Source organism: Danio rerio, chromosome 24, assembly GCF_052040795.2.
Source record: "Danio rerio strain M-AB ecotype USA chromosome 24, GRCz13ab, whole genome shotgun sequence".
In the NCBI taxonomy this organism is placed as follows: domain Eukaryota; kingdom Metazoa; phylum Chordata; class Actinopteri; order Cypriniformes; family Danionidae; genus Danio; species Danio rerio.
The window spans coordinates 34033674-34052472 of NC_141044.1; the positions used below are offsets into that span (position 1 = coordinate 34033674).

Genomic DNA, 18799 nt, shown 5'->3' on the forward strand with positions numbered 1-18799 from the left:
TTTTTTTAGTTTTGTTTGTTTGTTTGTTTGTTTAATTGTTTGTTTTGTGTTTTGTTTATTTGTTTGTTTGTTTGTTGGTTTGTTTTTAGTTTAGTTTAGTTTAGTTTAGTTTAGTTTAGTTTAGTTTAGTTTAGTTCAGTTCAGTTCAGTTCAGTTTAGTTTAGTTTTGTTTTGTTTTGTTTTGTTTTTTTTGCTACGTTTTGCTTTGCTTTGCTTTGCTTTGTTTTGCTTTGCTTTGCTTTGCTACGCTTTGTTTTGCTTTGCTTTACTTTGCTTTACTTTGCTTTGTTTTGTTTTGTTTTGTCTGTTTTTGGTTTTGTTTTGTCTTTTGTTTGTTTATTTGTTTGTTTGTTAGTTTATTTGAACATCATTTCAAAAGATGTTCAAAAAAATCATGCTTTTTTTTATTTCGGCTTGAAAGCAAGTTGAAATTAATATTAAAATGGCCGCATTTATTTAATTTCCATTAAAGCTATGCATCGACTGTCGCCCCATTCTTATCCAATCTCTATATCAGTCCAGTCATGTAGCTATGCTGACTGAAGGACATGCACCATGGTGATAAACACCCTGTTCCCAGATCAGCTTCTGTACATGCGATTTGAAATGCAGCGAAAGTGGACATTTTTGGATTTGGGTGTTTGTAAACTTATTAATATGTGAACATGTCCATCCTGGCATGTTTTAGTTTAAACACAATAATTTGTTTACTTTACTTTACTTTACTTTACTTTACTTTACTTTACTTTACTTTACTTTACTTTCACAGTTTTACAGATATGTGAAAGATATAATGTGCAAAAACGCAAGGGAAAACATTTTTGTCATATAATGTATCCCAAGACATATACACATGCATTATAATTCGAATTAAAAAATGTCAATAATATATGTATGATAATAAAACGATTTCAAGTATTAACTTTACATAAAATAACTATAATAACTGTTCACATATTTCACCTTTTCACCTACAGTGAAGTTACCTATAGTAATGGGGCAACTTAGAAGATGATAATATGTTTCAGTCCTCAGTTATGATTGTCTCTTCTAATATTGTGTTTTGCTTGAACAATAAGTTGAATCAAGCTGCCAGTCTGTCGTCTGAATAAGTCTTTGCTCAGCGTATGTGTGCAATGTGTTCTTTACAAATGTGAGAGGCCTGTATAAATAAATTATGTGTGTGGGGAAAAAAGCAATAAGTCTTTATATTAAAGGTAGTACTGTTGTAAATAATGTTCAGTTTCAAGTCAATTCAAGCGTATCTGTATAACGCTTTTCACAATAATTATTGTTCCAGAGCAGCTTTATAAAAAAGTGCATGTTATCACATTGTTGTGTATAGGGTGGACAGTATATATACAGATCAATCCAAACTGAGTGGAAATAGAAGTGTATTATCAGTAGTCATATGTATTCATTTTGTTTTGCCTCTATGTTTTTGTTTAGTTTAGTTTTTTATTCTCAAAATGTGTGTAGCGGTTTATTTACATTGTATGAATCACCAGTTTCAGCTAAAATCTTCATTAAACTTCAGCTGAAGGAGAAAATTTACCAGATCTTGGATGACCTGGGGGAATAAATTAACAGTAAAATGATCATTTTATCGCTTTAACTTTATTCACTGTCTCAGTCCCAAAGTTTCGCCTGTTTCTCTGTGGTTTATGTATACCTTCAACTGAAAGCCTCTTGCATTGTCGTGATGAAGCGGAAACGAGAGGCATGAAAAACACTGTGGTTGTGAAAAGACGTTTGCGCTGTCCTGGGTTCGAATTAATGAGGGTTGAAGACTCTTGAGATAAATTTAGGTTTTCATATTTAATTATAGTCTGCTGCACTGGTTGGGTGCAAATAAATCACACGATTGTTGTGCTTCAGGCTTGTTTATAGCATTCTTTATGGCTTTTATTTTTCACTCATAAGTTGATATCCTTTCTTAATGACATAATGAGCAGTTAAACCATTTACAATTTAAAGAGGACATGTTATTTAAATGTAAATCATTGTCTGGTGTCCCCAGAATGTGTCTTTTAAATTTCAGCTAAAAAGGAAAAATATATATTTATTTACAGTGGTCCACATTTGGAGTGGATCAAAAGTGGATCATCTTTAATGAACATTGTCCAAAAACTATTGAACAACATCCATTTCTTTCTTGGGACAATTTTGAAAACCTGTTTTGATCCACTTCAAATGTTGATTACTATATACAGTACTGTGCAAAAGTCTTAGCCCCCCAGTTACATTTGATGTTTCAGTGAGGGTATAATGACAATAAATATTACTTCTTATAGTCTTTATTAAAATACAACCAGAAAATGCAGGATCTGGTTGGATATTTTGGGTCTTATTAGTTAAGACATATAAAAGAAAGAGTTAGAGAAAAATGGAAGAATGAATGAAAAATACTGGACTCTCTGTCTTGTTTTAATCTGCATTTCTACCACAGCTGTTGTCATTATTGCCTGAATTGATGGGATTGTAAATGCTGAAAAATGCTGCCAGGTTTTAATTAATTTTTCAAGTAATTTCTACTAGAAAGCACCTAATTTGGAATAGTTTTATTTTATTCATTTTTTATTTCATTATTACGAAATGATAATGATCCCATACACACTGCTAATGTAATTAAATGACATTTGGAGAGAAAATGGTTGATGAAACTAAGACAGTCATGAAATGGCCTCCACAGAGTCCTGACCTGAATATTTTATGCAGCGTGTAAAGGCGATATTATAGGCAGTATGAGATTGAGAGAGAAAAAGAAAGATAGAACATGCTGAATCTGAGGAAGAACTCCAAGAAATGCTGAAAGATGCTTGATATTTTAAATAGCACATATGTTTAGAAAAGACTCCATCTGTTGCTTGGTCCTAAAGAGGTCATGTTAAACAGATTTTGATGCTAGTCTATTGATTTCAAAAGTAATTTTGTTTTGAATATTGTGTACATAGTCCTACATATTTCCCATGTTTTCTGATTGTATATTAAGGGTATACTTCACCCAAAAGTAAGGACCCTGCACTTGCTCCATACCCTAGTTAAATAGATAGATTTGTGCAAAAGTCTCATGCTGTATTCACACCAGACGTGGAACGCACGGATAAATCATGCTATTAGCACATAAATTGACACGTGAACATTTTGAGTTTACTCAATTCATTTGCATGTCAAATTATCTTATTCGTGTGCCAAATTCACTTTACAATAGTCATGGATTCGTGTCATGGGCAGGGCTTCTGTTTGGCTGGTGACTCTAGGTTCGTTGCTAAATGGCTAATATAGATTTTATTGACATATTAGCTGTGCTTTATGTGCTTTTTGAAGGTTGAAAAACAGAGTAGATTTGTTCGGCACCATGTCTGAGTCCACTAGATCCTTTCAGAGGTGCACCCAGCTCTGTGAGTTTATCAACTTCTCTAGAAACTATACTGTACCTGGTTGATGGAAGCTTTTAGCGGTGTTTTCAACTGAGCTGAGCCCAGTTTGATGAAATGTTGTCCAGTGTCAGCAAGAGGATTTCCTCTCGGGATACCAACAATAGGCGCTACATCATAATCACGCCCATACAAGAGAAAGCTCCTGATTGGTTAATTCAGCAGGAATGTCCACTGAACTTCCGATTTTCCAACTTAAGCCATTTGTGCAAAACATACATTAAGCTTGTCAAACGTGCAAAATGCTCAACTTGCACAGCTTCATTCGCACGAATCGCATCATTTATGCCACCTTGTTCGCGCGTATCGCACGGCAGGATGTCTATTCGTGTCTTTACATTGACTTAACATGTAAATCACTCGTTAGGTGAACGCAGCAATAGGCTCTGAAAGCTGGTGGTGGTCAAAGACTTTTGCACAGTACTGTATATAGGTTGGACGGTGCAGTGGGTAGTGATGTCGCCTCACAGCAAGAAGGTCACTGGTTCGAGCCTCAGCTGGGTCAGTTGGCAATTCTGTGTGGACTTTGCATGTTCTCCCCATGTTGGTGTGGGTTTCCTGCTGGTGCTCCGGTTTCCCCCATAAGTCCAAAGACAAGCGCTATAGATGAATTGGGTAAGCTAAAAAATGTCCGTAGTGTATGTGGGTGAATGGGAATGTATGGGTGTTTCCCAGTGATGGGTTGCAGCTGGAAGGACATCCTCTGCATGAAACACATGCTGGAATAGTTGGCGGTTCATTCCACTAATACTAAGAGATTAAGCCAAAGGAAAATTTATGAATGAATGTAACCGAAATTGCCCCCTATACTCTTGAATAGTGCCGTATTTAAGCAGGCAGCCATTTTTTTGTAAATAAGTCATGGGCAAGGCCTTACCTATTTTTACATAAAAGCTGGGGGGAACCGAAATAAAGCATTTAAAGTAACTGTTGATGATAAATGAGGATTAATACAAACTAACTAGGTGGAAGTTTAACATTATAGGCTGGTTGTTTACACACTGTGTACACATATTTGTGTTCAAACACCTTATAAAAGTGTATTTTGCATAATAGGTCCCCTTTAATAGCTGGATGTTATGGGAGAAGACGCCTGCTTCTGCTCCTGCTTTGAAGCACGTGGCTCTTTCATGTAGGTATAGCCTTGTCACTGCCTGTCTTTGAGTTTTTCACCTTCAGACTTGTTGCTTGACAAGCGCTCGCCGGATCTGAAAGAATCAGAGCAGCCAAAGATTAGCGTCTTTTGATCAGCAGTTGCACCGACATTGCCTCTGACACTAAATGAATGTTTCATTGTGTTTATGTGACAAAAAAAAAAATTATATTCCAATGCAGACATGCAGCTATTAAATGTCATCGGTTGGCTTCGCGTTGAACTCAGATGTTGGGAGATCTTTAGATCTGACTGTAGTTTGATCTGTAATGCGCTTGTGATAAATGTTTTCCAGGTTCGACATCAATCGCTACAAGGGTAGTTTGTGTAAAAATGAAAATGTTGTCAGTATTTATTCGCCTGCATGTTATGTGGCTTGCTTTTTTCTCTGGTAAGAAAAATATATCTATGGGCCACTTTATTAGGTACACCTTACTAGTAACAGGTTAAACCCCGTTTTTCCTACAGAACTGCCTTAATGCTCCATGGCTTAATACTCCGTGGCTCTATTGGATTGACTTGTGGAGACTGTGGCCAAGTTCTGACCCTACCATCCAAATGTCGCAGCAGAAATCGAGACTCATCAGACCAGGCAACATTTTTCCAATCTTCTATTGCCAAATTTTAGTGATTTCTTGCAAATTGTAGCCTCAGTTTCCTGTTCTTAGCTAACAGGAGTAAGACATTTATTGTAAAATAACAGACGTTAAATTACAGACATTTACCGTACAATAACAGACGTTAAATTACAGACATTTAATGTACAATAACGGACGTTAAATTACAGACGTTTACTGTACAATAACGAACATTAAATTACAGACATTTACCATACAATAACGAACATTAAATCACAGACATTTACCATACAATAACGAACTTTAAATTACAGACATTTACTGTACAATAATGGACGGTAAATTACAGACATTTACGTACTATAATGGACGTTAAATTACAGACATTTACCATATAATAACGGACGTTAAATTACAGATATTTACCGTGAAAAAACAGATGTTACATTACAGAGATTTACTGTAAAATAATGGCCAAATTACAGAATTTCCTTAAATATAAATTTTCGTAAAATAGCGGATTTTTTACAGTTTAATTGAATTTCATGTACTAAAGTAACTAAAACTGGAAAAAAGCTACAGAGATCTTTAAAATGCTTTATTTTTTTTTCTGTTTTCTCCAAGGTTTTTTTTACCCTAATAATATTAGTTTTCACAATAATATTTACCAGCATAACTACATAAAAATAAATAACAGTCATAATAACATCAGCAGTTTCTGAAATACTCTGACCAGCCTGTCATTAATGAGACAAACTGCATTAATAAAATTAATTAATAGAGAAACATTTTATTTATTAGAAACATTTTAAAACATTTAAATTATTTTTTATAATTTAATTTAATTTAATTTAATTTAATTTAATTTAATTTAATTTAATTTAATTTAATTTAATTTAATTTAATAAAAAGTAAAATATTATATGGCTTACTTTTTTCTTTAGCCATTTTGTAGTTTTTGTCTCCACATTGAAATTCAGGGTCCAAGGCAGAATTTTAACATTAATGAAAAGCGTTGTGAATAGTTTTTTCTCTTATTTTCCCCCCATCGATCTCCCCATTTACTGTAAAATAACAGTCATTAAATTACAGACATTTACTGTAAAATAATGGTCATCAAATTACAGACATTTACCATGAAAAGGACGTTAAATTGCAGACATTTCGCATAAAAGGACGTTTACTTACAGACATTTACAGTAAAATAACGGCCGTTAAATTACAGACATTTACCATAAAAAGAACGTTAAATTACAAACATTTATTGTAAAACAACAGACGTTAAATTACAGACATTTATTGTAATATAACAGACATTAAATTACAGACATTTACTGTAAAATAACAGACGTTAAATTACAGACATTTACAATACAATAACGGACGTTAAATTACAGACGTTTACCGTACAATAACGGACGTTAAATTACAGACATTTACCGTACAATAACAGACACTAAATCACAGGCATTTACCATACAATAACGAACTTTAAATTACAGACATTTACTGTACAATAATGGACGTTAAATTACAGACATTTACCATACAATAACGAACATTAACTTACAGATATTTACTGTAAAATAACAGATGTTAAATTACAGACATTTATTGTAAAATAACAGATGTTAAATTACAGACATTTACTGTACAATAACAGAGGTTAAATTACAGAAATTTACAATACAATAACGGACGTTAAATTACAGACGTTTACCGTACAATAACGGATGTTAAATTACAGACATTTACCATACAATAACGAACTTTAAATTACAGACATTTACTGTACAATAATGGATGGTAAATTACAGACATTCACGTACTATAATGGACGTTAAATTACAGACATTTACCATATAATAACGAACGTTAAATTACAGATATTTACCGTAAAATAATGGCCAAATTACAGAATTTCCTTAAATATAAATTTTCAAAAAATGTCTGCAATTTAACATGCGGTATTTTACTTTTTTCAGCATTCTAGCTGGCAGAAAAAAAAAGTTAAATAGCGGATTTTTTACAGTGTAATTGAATTTCATGTACTAAAGTAACTAAAACTGGAAAAAAGCTACAGAGATCCATAAAATGCTTTATTTTTTTTCTGTTTTCTCCAAGGTTTTTTTATCCTAATAATATTAGTTTTCACAATAATATTAACCAGCATAACTACATAAAAATAAATAAATAAATATTCTTTGAGTAGCAAATGAGCATATACAAATAATTTCCTTAACAATGATGCTGAAATGATGCTCACAGGGATAAATACAATTGTATAGTATATTAAAATAAAGATCATTCACTTTAAACTCTAAAGAAAAAAAAATGTCAGTATTTTGAAAGAAAAAAAGAAATCAAAAGATAAATCTTCCAAAAAAAAAAATAAAAAATTAACCCACACAGGGAAAAATATAAAGAGGAGCTAATAATTCAGGAGGACTAATGATTCTGACTTCATCTGTACATTCCTTACATTATTTCTCTTCGCTGTTGTTCTTTGTTCGTGTGACTGCATGGGTGTGAAGTTAAATGTGTTTTATCTTCAGCATCGCGTCCGGTCATTAAATCTGTTAGCCGCTATTCTCAAGCAGTCGTGTGGAGCTGCACTGCAGCCCAAGACAAACTGCTCTCATAACATCCAGCATGCAGAATCCTTTCGATTGCACACGCCTTGGATACGATAATCTGGGGAAATCATAGCAAATAGGTCTTTCTCCACTTAAACACACGACAGGGATGCGAATGTCTGCACTCACTCTGTACCAGCGACATGAAACCACAAAAAAAGCTGCAGTTCTCAAAAGCATTGTTGAACACTGGATGGCTTGATTTTGGCTCCGCATGTGATTTGTAGACACTGAATGCCCTGTCTGAGGTCAGTGTGATGCTGCGCTTGCAAGCTGTTTTAACTAAACTGAGGCATCTTCTGTATACAGTGATCTCTCACATCACAATATAGCATTTAGTGTTCAAATTTTGTAATATTATTAAATAGTCTTGGTTTCTTATTGAAGTTAACAAAATATAGATTTCATGCTTCATGTGTAACAGCATGGACAAAAAGATTGTACCTAGAATTTCTTTCACTTTTGATATTAACGAAAGAAAAAATTATATAATAAAAAAACAAAAGTTTGGAAAGAGTGTGGAATAAGGATTTTTTATTATATTGAATTGTTTTGGGGAGTTGAATTGTCATAAATGTACTTGTTAGAAGTTCTATCTATAGTTAATTTAAGTATTTTAGTAAATACTTGAACCATTTTTTAATCCTTAATAAGTCATTACAAAAATATATATTTAACTGATGTGGCTTGAAATAAATTCAAATAATAAATATGATGAATAAATAAATAAATAAAAACATAAATAAATAAATAAATGAATGAATGAATGAATGAATGAATGAATGAATGAATGAATGAATGAATGAATGAATGAATGAATGAATGAGTGAGTGAGTGAGTGAGTGAGTGAGTGAGTGTGTGAGTGAATGAATGAATGAATAAATAAACAAAATTAAACAGCATTTATTTTATTTTATTGCAATTTTTTTTCTTTAGTAGGAAAAATATAGCATTTTGTTTTAGTAGGTTTTGTCTTCACAATGAAATTCAAGGTTCCAAAATATATTTTTTGTTTCTTCTGACATTACCCAAAGAAAAAAATATTTGGAATGAGTAAAATTTAATTTAATTTAATTTATTTAATTTAATTTAATTTTATTTAATTTAATTTAATTTAATTTAATTTAATTTAATTTAATTTTATTTTATTTTATTTTATTTTATTTTATTTTATTTTGTTTTGTTTTATTTTATTTTATTTTATTTTATTTTATTTTATTTATTTTTTTATTTTATTTTATTTTTATGCTTTTTTATTTTACTTTATTATTTTATTTTTTTTTTTACTTTATTTTATTTTGAAGCAATGAACAGTTCTAAGGTCACCATTTAAGGGGCTGTACCTTTTATTCAGCAATAATTCAATTAAATAGTTAATGTATGTGTTTAATTTAAATAGTTAACAATTTTTTTAAAGTATTACTGAGTAATTACAGAATATATATTTAACTGAAACTAAAACCATGTTTTTGTTCTTAAAATAGCAAGTTAACTTAAATAAAATAAAAATCTATATATTTTTTTTATTTAATTTTATTTTATTTTATTTTAACTTATTTAATTTTAACTTAGTGGCAGCTGTTTAATATTCTCCAGTAAAATTTTAACATTTACATTATCATCATCAACATTTAAAGATATACAAATGCCTAAATTGTAGCATTTCACAATTTATTTTACAGTATGAACCGCCAACTTATCCAGCATATGTTTAACACAGCAGATGACCTTCCAGCTGTAACCCATCACTGGGAAACATACACACACTCATTCACACATCCACCACAGACAATTTAGCTTGAGTGAAGAATAATGATATTTTGTTTTATTGAATTGTTTTGAGGTGTTGAATTGTCATAAATTAACTTGTTATGGTTAAACATCTATAGTTAATTTAAGTATTTATTTACAGACTTAAACCATTTTTTAAAATCCTCACTTAGTAATTACAAAAATATATTTAACTGAAACTTTAATTGACATTACTTTTTAACAATAATTAAAATATAAATAAATAAATAAATAAATAAATAAATAAATAAATAAATAAATAAATAAATAAATAAATAAATATATATATTTTTTTATACAAACTCAGTCAGTGGCAGCTGTTTAATATTTTCTCCAGTAAAAATGTAACATTTATATCATCATCATCAACATTTGGCAATACACAAATACCTAAATTGCAGCATCACACCATTTATTTTAGAGCATTAAATATCCCAGCATTCACCAAAAGATAACTCCATGAACATCCAGTCTAAACTGAGCTTTTTTTCACCCGCTAACACTGAGCTATTTTTATTATTATTATTATTATTATTTTATTTTATTTTTAATCAGTTTATTTATTTTTATTTTTTATTTATTTAATTAATTTATTAATTTATTTATTTATTTATTATAAAAGCTCAGTCAGTGGTAGCTATTTAATATTTTCTCCAGTAAAATTTGAACATTTACATCATCATCATCATCATCATTAACATTTAATAAAAAAGTGCTTCTCCTAAATATTTAGGAGAAGCACTTTAGCAGCATCTAGAACAGCAGCCTGTAAGTACATTTAAGATTTGTTTCAGTTGTTGTGTATGGTTTGAGGACTTGTTTCCAGCTGTTTGTGTAAAGTTGTAGGACATTTAAACTTGCTTTCAGTTGTGTATAATACTAGAAGTTGTTTAGCCACTGTTTCCTTGGTTACTATAAGAGCTTGTGTAGCGAACGCAGACGCGGTTCGCGTCGTCCGCCTCAGTTTCGGCCCTTGTTTTGACTCGGGAGGCGTGTCCAAACGCCAGGTAACCACTATATAGTGAGCACGGTAGCATTAGTCGGCAGGAGAAGCACTTTAGCAGCATCTAGAACAGCAGCCTGTAAGTACATTTAAGATTTGTTTCAGTTGTTGTGTATGGTTTGAGGACTTGTTTCCAGCTGTTTGTGTAAAGTTGTAGGACATTTAAACTTGCTTTCAGTTGTGTATAATACTAGAAGTTGTTTAGCCACTGTTTCCTTGGTTACTATAAGAGCTTGTGTAGCGAACGCAGACGCGGTTCGCGTCGTCCGCCTCAGTTTCGGCCCTTGTTTTGACTCGGGAGGCGTGTCCAAACGCCAGGTAACCACTATATAGTGAGCACGGTAGCATTAGTCGGCAGGAGAAGCACTTTAGCAGCATCTAGAACAGCAGCCTGTAAGTACATTTAAGATTTGTTTCAGTTGTTGTGTATGGTTTGAGGACTTGTTTCCAGCTGTTTGTGTAAAGTTGTAGGACATTTAAACTTGCTTTCAGTTGTGTATAATACTAGAAGTTGTTTAGCCACTGTTTCCTTGGTTACTATAAGAGCTTGTGTAGCGAACGCAGACGCGGTTCGCGTCGTCCGCCTCAGTTTCGGCCCTTGTTTTGACTCGGGAGGCGTGTCCAAACGCCAGGTAACCACTATATAGTGAGCACGGTAGCATTAGTCGGCAGGAGAAGCACTTTAGCAGCATCTAGAACAGCAGCCTGTAAGTACATTTAAGATTTGTTTCAGTTGTTGTGTATGGTTTGAGGACTTGTTTCCAGCTGTTTGTGTAAAGTTGTAGGACATTTAAACTTGCTTTCAGTTGTGTATAATACTAGAAGTTGTTTAGCCACTGTTTCCTTGGTTACTATAAGAGCTTGTGTAGCGAACGCAGACGCGGTTCGCGTCGTCCGCCTCAGTTTCGGCCCTTGTTTTGACTCGGGAGGCGTGTCCAAACGCCAGGTAACCACTATATAGTGAGCACGGTAGCATTAGTCGGCAGGAGAAGCACTTTAGCAGCATCTAGAACAGCAGCCTGTAAGTACATTTAAGATTTGTTTCAGTTGTTGTGTATGGTTTGAGGACTTGTTTCCAGCTGTTTGTGTAAAGTTGTAGGACATTTAAACTTGCTTTCAGTTGTGTATAATACTAGAAGTTGTTTAGCCACTGTTTCCTTGGTTACTATAAGAGCTTGTGTAGCGAACGCAGACGCGGTTCGCGTCGTCCGCCTCAGTTTCGGCCCTTGTTTTGACTCTCGAGGCGTGTCCAGCTGAATTCAATCAGCTAGTGCTTTAGGGGTTATATAAACAACTAGTTCACCGCGGCAGCGGTCGCGGCAGCCTCGTGTGAAGACCGACGAGGGTAAAGACCATCGACTCTACCTGCGCGACTCCACCGAGCAAAGACACCGACAAAGCACTTGAGTACTTTACTTTGTTGTTTTACTTTACACTTATTTTTTTTTTGTTGTCAGTGCACTTTTATTATGTGTTTTCTAATTCCTGTTGTTACTAACACTCGCAAAACACGGGAGGTACGCTGCAGGCGTAATCCTCACAACCTTCGTTCAATACATGTATCTACTATTTCACAACTCTCTCTCTCCGTGGGCCTCTGGAATTGTCAATCAGCTGTTAACAAGGCTGATTTTATTACCTCCATAGCTACATATTCTGACTATAATCTCATGGCTCTAACTGAGACCTGGTTGAGGCCGGAGGACACTGCTACACATGCTACTCTTTCTGCTAATTTCTCTTTTTCCCACACTCCTCGTCAGACAGGGAGAGGGGGTGGGACTGGACTACTAATTTCCAAAGAATGGAAATTTACTCTGATACCGTCCCTGCCAACAATCAGCTCCTTTGAATTCCATGCAGTCACCATTATCCACCCCTTCTACATAAATGTGGTTGTCATCTACCGCCCACCAGGTAAATTAGGTCACTTCCTAGATGAACTGGATGTTCTTCTCTCATCTTTTTCTAATTTTGCCACTCCCTTATTGGTGCTAGGTGACTTCAACATTTACGTTGACAAACCGCAAGCTGCAGACTTTCAGACTCTGCTTGCCTCTTTTGACCTAAAAAGAGCACCTACTTCTGCTACCCACAAATCAGGTAATCAGCTAGACCTTATTTACACACGACACTGCTTCACTGATCAAACAATAGTAACTCCACTACAAATATCTGATCATTTCCTTCTGTCTCTCAACATCCACATTACTCCTGAGCCGCCACACACTCCAACACTGGTTACCTTTCGCAGAAACCTACGATCTCTCTCACCCAATAGACTATCCACCATTGTTTCAGACTCTCTTCCTCCATCTCGCAAACTCACTGCACTTGATTCGAACAGTGCCACTAATACACTCTGCTCCACACTAGCATCATGTCTAGACCGATTATGTCCTCTTGCATCCAGGCCAGCCCGTGCCAGTCCTCCTGCACCCTGGCTCTCGGATGCTCTCCGTGAGCATCGCTCAAAACTTCGGGCTGCAGAGAGAATTTGGCGGAAAACTAAAAATCCTGCACACCTCTTAACATACCAAACTCTTCTGTCCTCTTTCTCAGCTGAGGTTACTTCTGCAAAGCAGACGTATTACCGTCTGAAAATCAACAATGCCACTAATCCTCGCCTACTTTTTAAAACATTTTCCTCCCTCCTCTATCCTCCTCCTCCACCCGCATCCTCCACACTTACTACTGATGACTTTGCTACATTCTTCTGCACCAAAACTGCAAAAATCAGTGCTCAATTTGCTGCACCTACAACAAACACGCAAGATACAACACCAACACCACACACACTCACCTCCTTTTCTCAGCTCTCTGAGTCTGAGGTGTCCAAACTTGTGCTATCTAGCCATGCAACCACCTGTCCACTCGATCCCATTCCCTCTCATCTCTTGCAAGCCATCTCTCCTGCAGTCATACCAACACTGACTCACATAATTAACACATCTCTTGACTCTGGTTTATTCCCCACTACATTTAAGCAGGCTAGGGTAACCCCACTGCTAAAGAAACCCAACCTGGACCATACGCTACTTGAAAACTACAGACCAGTATCCCTGCTTCCATTCATGGCCAAGATTCTGGAGAAAGTAGTGTTCAATCAAGTTCTGGACTTTCTTACTCAAAACAATCTCATGGACAACAAGCAATCCGGCTTTAAGAAAGGCCACTCAACTGAGACTGCCCTGCTCTCGGTCGTGGAGGATCTCAGACTGGCTAAAGCAGACTCTAAATCATCAGTCCTCATTTTGCTGGACTTGTCAGCTGCTTTTGACACTGTCAACCACCAGATCCTGCTATCTACGCTTGAGTCACTGGGCGTTGCGGGCACTGTTATACAATGGTTTAGATCTTACCTCTCTGACAGGTCATTCAGGGTGTCTTGGAGGGGAGAGGTGTCCAACCTACAGCATCTAAACACTGGGGTACCTCAAGGCTCTGTTCTTGGGCCACTTCTCTTCTCCATCTACACATCATCTCTAGGACCAGTCATCCAGAGACATGGATTCTCCTACCACTGCTATGCTGATGACACCCAGCTATACCTCTCTTTTCATCCTGATGATCCCTCGGTTCCAGCTCGTATCTCAGCCTGCCTGTTGGATATTTCACACTGGATGAAAGATCATCATCTTCAGCTGAACCTCGCAAAAACGGAAATGCTTGTAGTTTCTGCCAACCCGACTCTACACCATAACTTTTCAATCCAGATGGATGGGGCAACCATTACTGCATCCAAAATGGTGAAAAGCCTTGGAGTAACGATTGATGACCAACTAAACTTCTCTGACCACATTTCTAGAACTGCTCGATCGTGCAGATTTGCACTCTATAACATCAGAAAGATCCGACCCTTCTTATCTGAACATGCAGCTCAACTCCTTGTTCAAGCTCTTGTTCTCTCCAAACTGGATTACTGCAACTCTCTACTAGCTGGGCTTCCAGCTAACTCTATCAAGCCTCTTCAACTGCTCCAGAATGCAGCAGCACGAGTTGTCTTCAATGAACCTAAACGAGCACATGTCACTCCACTGCTAGTCCGTTTGCACTGGCTGCCAGTTGCTGCTCGCATCAAATTCAAAACTCTGATGTTTGCCTACAAAGTGACTTCTGGCCTAGCACCTTCTTATCTGCACTCACTTCTGCAGATCTATGTGCCCTCCAGAAACTTGCGTTCTGTGAATGAACGTCGCCTCGTGGTTCCATCCCAAAGAGGGAAAAAATCACTTTCGCGAACGCTTACGCTCAATCTGCCCAGTTGGTGGAATGAACTCCCTAACTGCATCAGAACAGCAGAGTCACTCGCTATTTTCAAGAAACGACTAAAAACTCAACTATTTAGTCTCCACTTCACTTCCTAAGCTGCAATTGCCTCTTTGAATATCACACTAATTGTACAAAAAAAAAAAAAAAAAAAAAAAAACTACTAACACTTCCCTTCTTAGACTTTACAGACCTGAAACTTGCCTTTAGTACTTATTCATTGTTGCTCTTGGTTGTGTAAATTGCTTCCTTGTCCTCATTTGTAAGTCGCTTTGGATAAAAGCGTCTGCTAAATGACTAAATGTAAATGTAAATGTACTCGAATGCCTAAATTATAGCATCTCACCATTTATTTTACAGCATTAAATATTCCAGCATTCACCAAAAGATAACTCCATGAACATCCACCATAGTCTAAACTGAACTTTATACATCCACTAACACCAAAATGTATAGACATCCTCCATAAACCAACAAAAGAATAAATAACCAATCAACAACTGCCTACCAAAAAAGACCTGTTTTTTCAAGCATGTGTGAGAATAGCCTTGAAAAATCAAACTATAGCGAAAGCATCCAGGTTTCTCTGAGAGAGAGAGAGAGAGAGAGAGAGAGTGTGTGAAGTGGCCGAGCTCATGTTTCCAGCCCGAATCCATCAACAACAGCAACAATCCTACAATCCCCCATTTGCCGACACGGTAATGTCTTAAGCCTGAACGGCAAATGAATATTTTTGCAAATATATTGCATGATTTTACAGTACAGGGCCTTCAAAAAAGATACAAAAGTGCTAAACCGAGGACAATAATCTCTCAGAAATCATCCAGCGTGACCTACATCAGTTTTCATTTCACTTTTTATGCACAAGCGATTGCGACGCCGCTTCGGGGGCCGCGGATGTAATATCGATCGCGCGTGCTTGCCAATAAGTTTTCTTTCTTTTAACATTAAACGGCACAAACCTGTAGTCTCACCTCAGCCAAACCCAGAGCAGATTAAACTCAGTGTGTTGACAGAAGGATCTCATTAATTTTCAAGGATGAAAAGGAGTAGCCACTCGTCTGAAGGGAGCAGTGCATGTGTGTGTGTGTGCGTGTGTGTTTAATGCCTTTGTTTTCTTGCGATGTACTTCTGTGATGCTCTAATGAGGGCCGCGGCGCTGATGCTTTGGCACACATGCCATCTGAAGCCCAGTGAATCAGTAATCACTAGTAAGCGTAAATACGGGTCTCCTTGGTGAGAGCATCTTAAAGGAGAACACATGGCACGGCATGAAAGGAGAGCGCGCTTTTTCACAATTCAGACTAATTGAGGACAACCGAAAATGTAATTGGCTACCTCGAAGATAACTGAAGTAAATCAGCAAGTCGTGTAAGACAGCTGCTTTTTGAAGAATGAATACTAGAACATGTGAAAAATAAAATAAAAATTAGTTGTTGTTACGTTGGAATTCCTAGGGTTTTATTTTAACGGTCTAGGCGCAAAGTCTAAAGTGCTGGGAGCAAAATCATTAAGGGCGTATCTGAATCAACTTTTCATTCATTCATTCATTTTCTTGTCGGCTTAGTCCCTTTATTAATCCGGGGTCGCCACAGTGGTATGAACCGCCAAATTATCCAGCAAGCTTTTATGCAGCGGATGCCCTTCCAGCCCCAACCCATCTCTGGGAAACATCCACACACACATTCACACACATACACTACGAACAATTTAGCCTACCCAATTCACCTTTACCGCATGTCTTTGGACTGTGGGGGAAACCGGAGCAAACGGAGGAAACCCAAGCAAAGGTAGGGAGAACATGCAAACTCCACACAGAAACGCCAACTGAGCCGAGGTTCGAACCAACGACCCAGCGACCTTCTTGCTGTGAGGCGACAGCACTACTTACTGCGCCACTGCCTCGCCCCTGAATCAACTTTTGCTATTTAAATATGCTCTATGCCATGGTACATGGTCTAACACGGTTGTGCTTATTCTCTTAATGAGTTATGGGGGTGTTTTGAGCAGAATGTGCATTATGTCACACCACTTCTCTATTAGCTTCTCTGGCTTCCGGTAAAGTTTCATATTGATTTTAAAATTTTACTTCTAACTTTCAAGGCACTTCATAATCTTGCTCCTCAATATCTGACAGAACTTCTCCATATTTATGCCTCTTCATGCACTCTTAGATCTGCCAACTCTTTCTCTGTGGTACCACCTCGCATCGATTAAGCACAATCAAAAGCAGGTCTATTAGCTCTATGGCTCCTCGGCTATGGAACTCACTACCCCTGGATCTAAGGAGCAGTGATAGTCTTCACACTTTTAAATCTCGTCTAAATACCCATCTTTTTTAACAGGCTTCCATTAAAAAAATTTTTTTCATGTTTTTTTTTTTTTTCATGTTATTTTATGTTTGCGATGTGTTTATGCCTGCAGCTACTTACAGGCATTTAGAATGCTTGTTTGGTCTTTTTTTTATTAATTGTTTTAATTTGTTCTGGGATGGCTGTTGATGCTTATTGTAAGGCAACCTTGGGTGTCTAGAAAGGCACCATTTACAAATAAAATGAATTATTATTATTACTATTATTATTATTATTATTATTATTATTATTATTATTATTATTATTATTATTAAACCAATCAGAGTCTAATATCTCATTCCCTTTAAGAGTCAGTTGCATTATGCCATGGCGCATTGGCTATTTACATGGCAGACTTTGACAGTGAAAAAACTGAACGCTTCACTAGCGAGATAACAGTTAAACAGACCATCTGCAGCGCTAGGATAAAGAATGAGTCTCCTCCATTTGGCCTCTTTACTTTTTCTTTACTTTTACTCTTTACTCCTTTACTTTCGTGGATAAGAAAATGTTGTTATACGCACTCCACTGAAGTCATCCATTAACCTAAATATTTAATTTAATTTGTTAAGCGCAAAGATTTGTTTCAAAATTATTTCTAAATTCAGTTCTAATTTTCAACAAACAAATACATGAACAACAAGAATTGTGCTCAGTTCTATCTGAGTTATCCAAACACATTTTCTATTCTAATGCCCCTAACAGTGATGCAAACGTCTCCAAAACACGACACTCTAAACTACAGACAATCTAAACTTGTTTTTATTCAAACAAATATAAATATGCATATAATACTGTAATACTGTTAATAATAACAACATTATACAAATGCAAACTGTCATGAATAAACTGAAAAAATCCCCCCGAGGTGAAGGCATGGAGGCAGTGGTTTATATATTTATTAAATTTTTTGTAACATTATAATCCTTTTTTTTATTTATTTATTTTTTTGTAAAAATATTTGTGTATCACTTTACATGCTGTGTGTATTAAGCAATGTTTAAGCGTTTGGACTAACGTGCTTTGCGCTGGACTTTAGATGAGCTTTTAGTTGGTCAATGGCATGATCTATTTCAGTTCCTCAAAATAACAATGCACCAACAATGTGCAGTAACACACCTATTTTTAGACCAGCACACCCAAGAGACCTCAAAGTGGCGCAAATGGATTTGCTATTTTAACAACGTTGCGCAAAACATGAAAATTGCAGTTGCTATAGTCTGAAAATCATGCCTGTTGTTATTATTAGTGTGCCGAGTGTGTGATAGGACCCCTTTAGTGGAGTTGTATTTTTATATATATAGCTACTAATAAACTTTATAATACTTTAAAAAATACTTTAAACAACATAAAAATCATTTAAGGTGAATTACATTCACTTTACAAGTCAATGGTATTAAGTTAAACTGATTTTAAAATGTTAAATAATATATGACTTATATAATAATACATTTAATTATCTTTAACTAAGCTCATGTTATATTGATCAGGTCATTTTACTTTAGTATGTATTAACATTTTGAATACTTTCATATTTCCATTCCATTAGACAATTTGGTTCTTCTGCTTTATTTATTTATT

At 35.6% G+C, this 18799-nt stretch overlaps 2 protein-coding genes across 3 annotated transcripts in view; both read left to right on the forward strand.

The window, feature by feature from the left end:
• dpyda (dihydropyrimidine dehydrogenase a) overlaps positions 1-18799 on the forward strand; it is a 386498-nt gene that overhangs the window by 359056 nt on the left and 8643 nt on the right. The gene's annotated exons all lie outside the window — the stretch shown is intronic.
• LOC141380737 (uncharacterized) lies at positions 10327-15091 on the forward strand. The gene is made up of 2 exons (XM_087309819.2): positions 10327-12515; positions 12597-15091. The coding sequence occupies exons 1-2, from the start codon at positions 12068-12070 to the stop codon at positions 14963-14965; spliced, it is 2817 nt and encodes a 938-aa protein (XP_087165945.1). The 5' UTR covers positions 10327-12067; the 3' UTR covers positions 14966-15091.

What these genes read in the sequence shown, in the direction of transcription:
- LOC141380737 (XM_087309819.2), top strand. Translation starts at nt 12,068, where the DNA reads ATGTGTTTTCTAATTCCTGTTGTTACTAACACTCGCAAAACACGGGAG. An exon ending in TGTCATCTACCGCCCACCAG is followed by an intron (nt 12,516 to 12,596) that starts GTAAATTAGGTC and finishes TATTGGTGCTAG; the next exon opens with GTGACTTCAACATTTACGTT.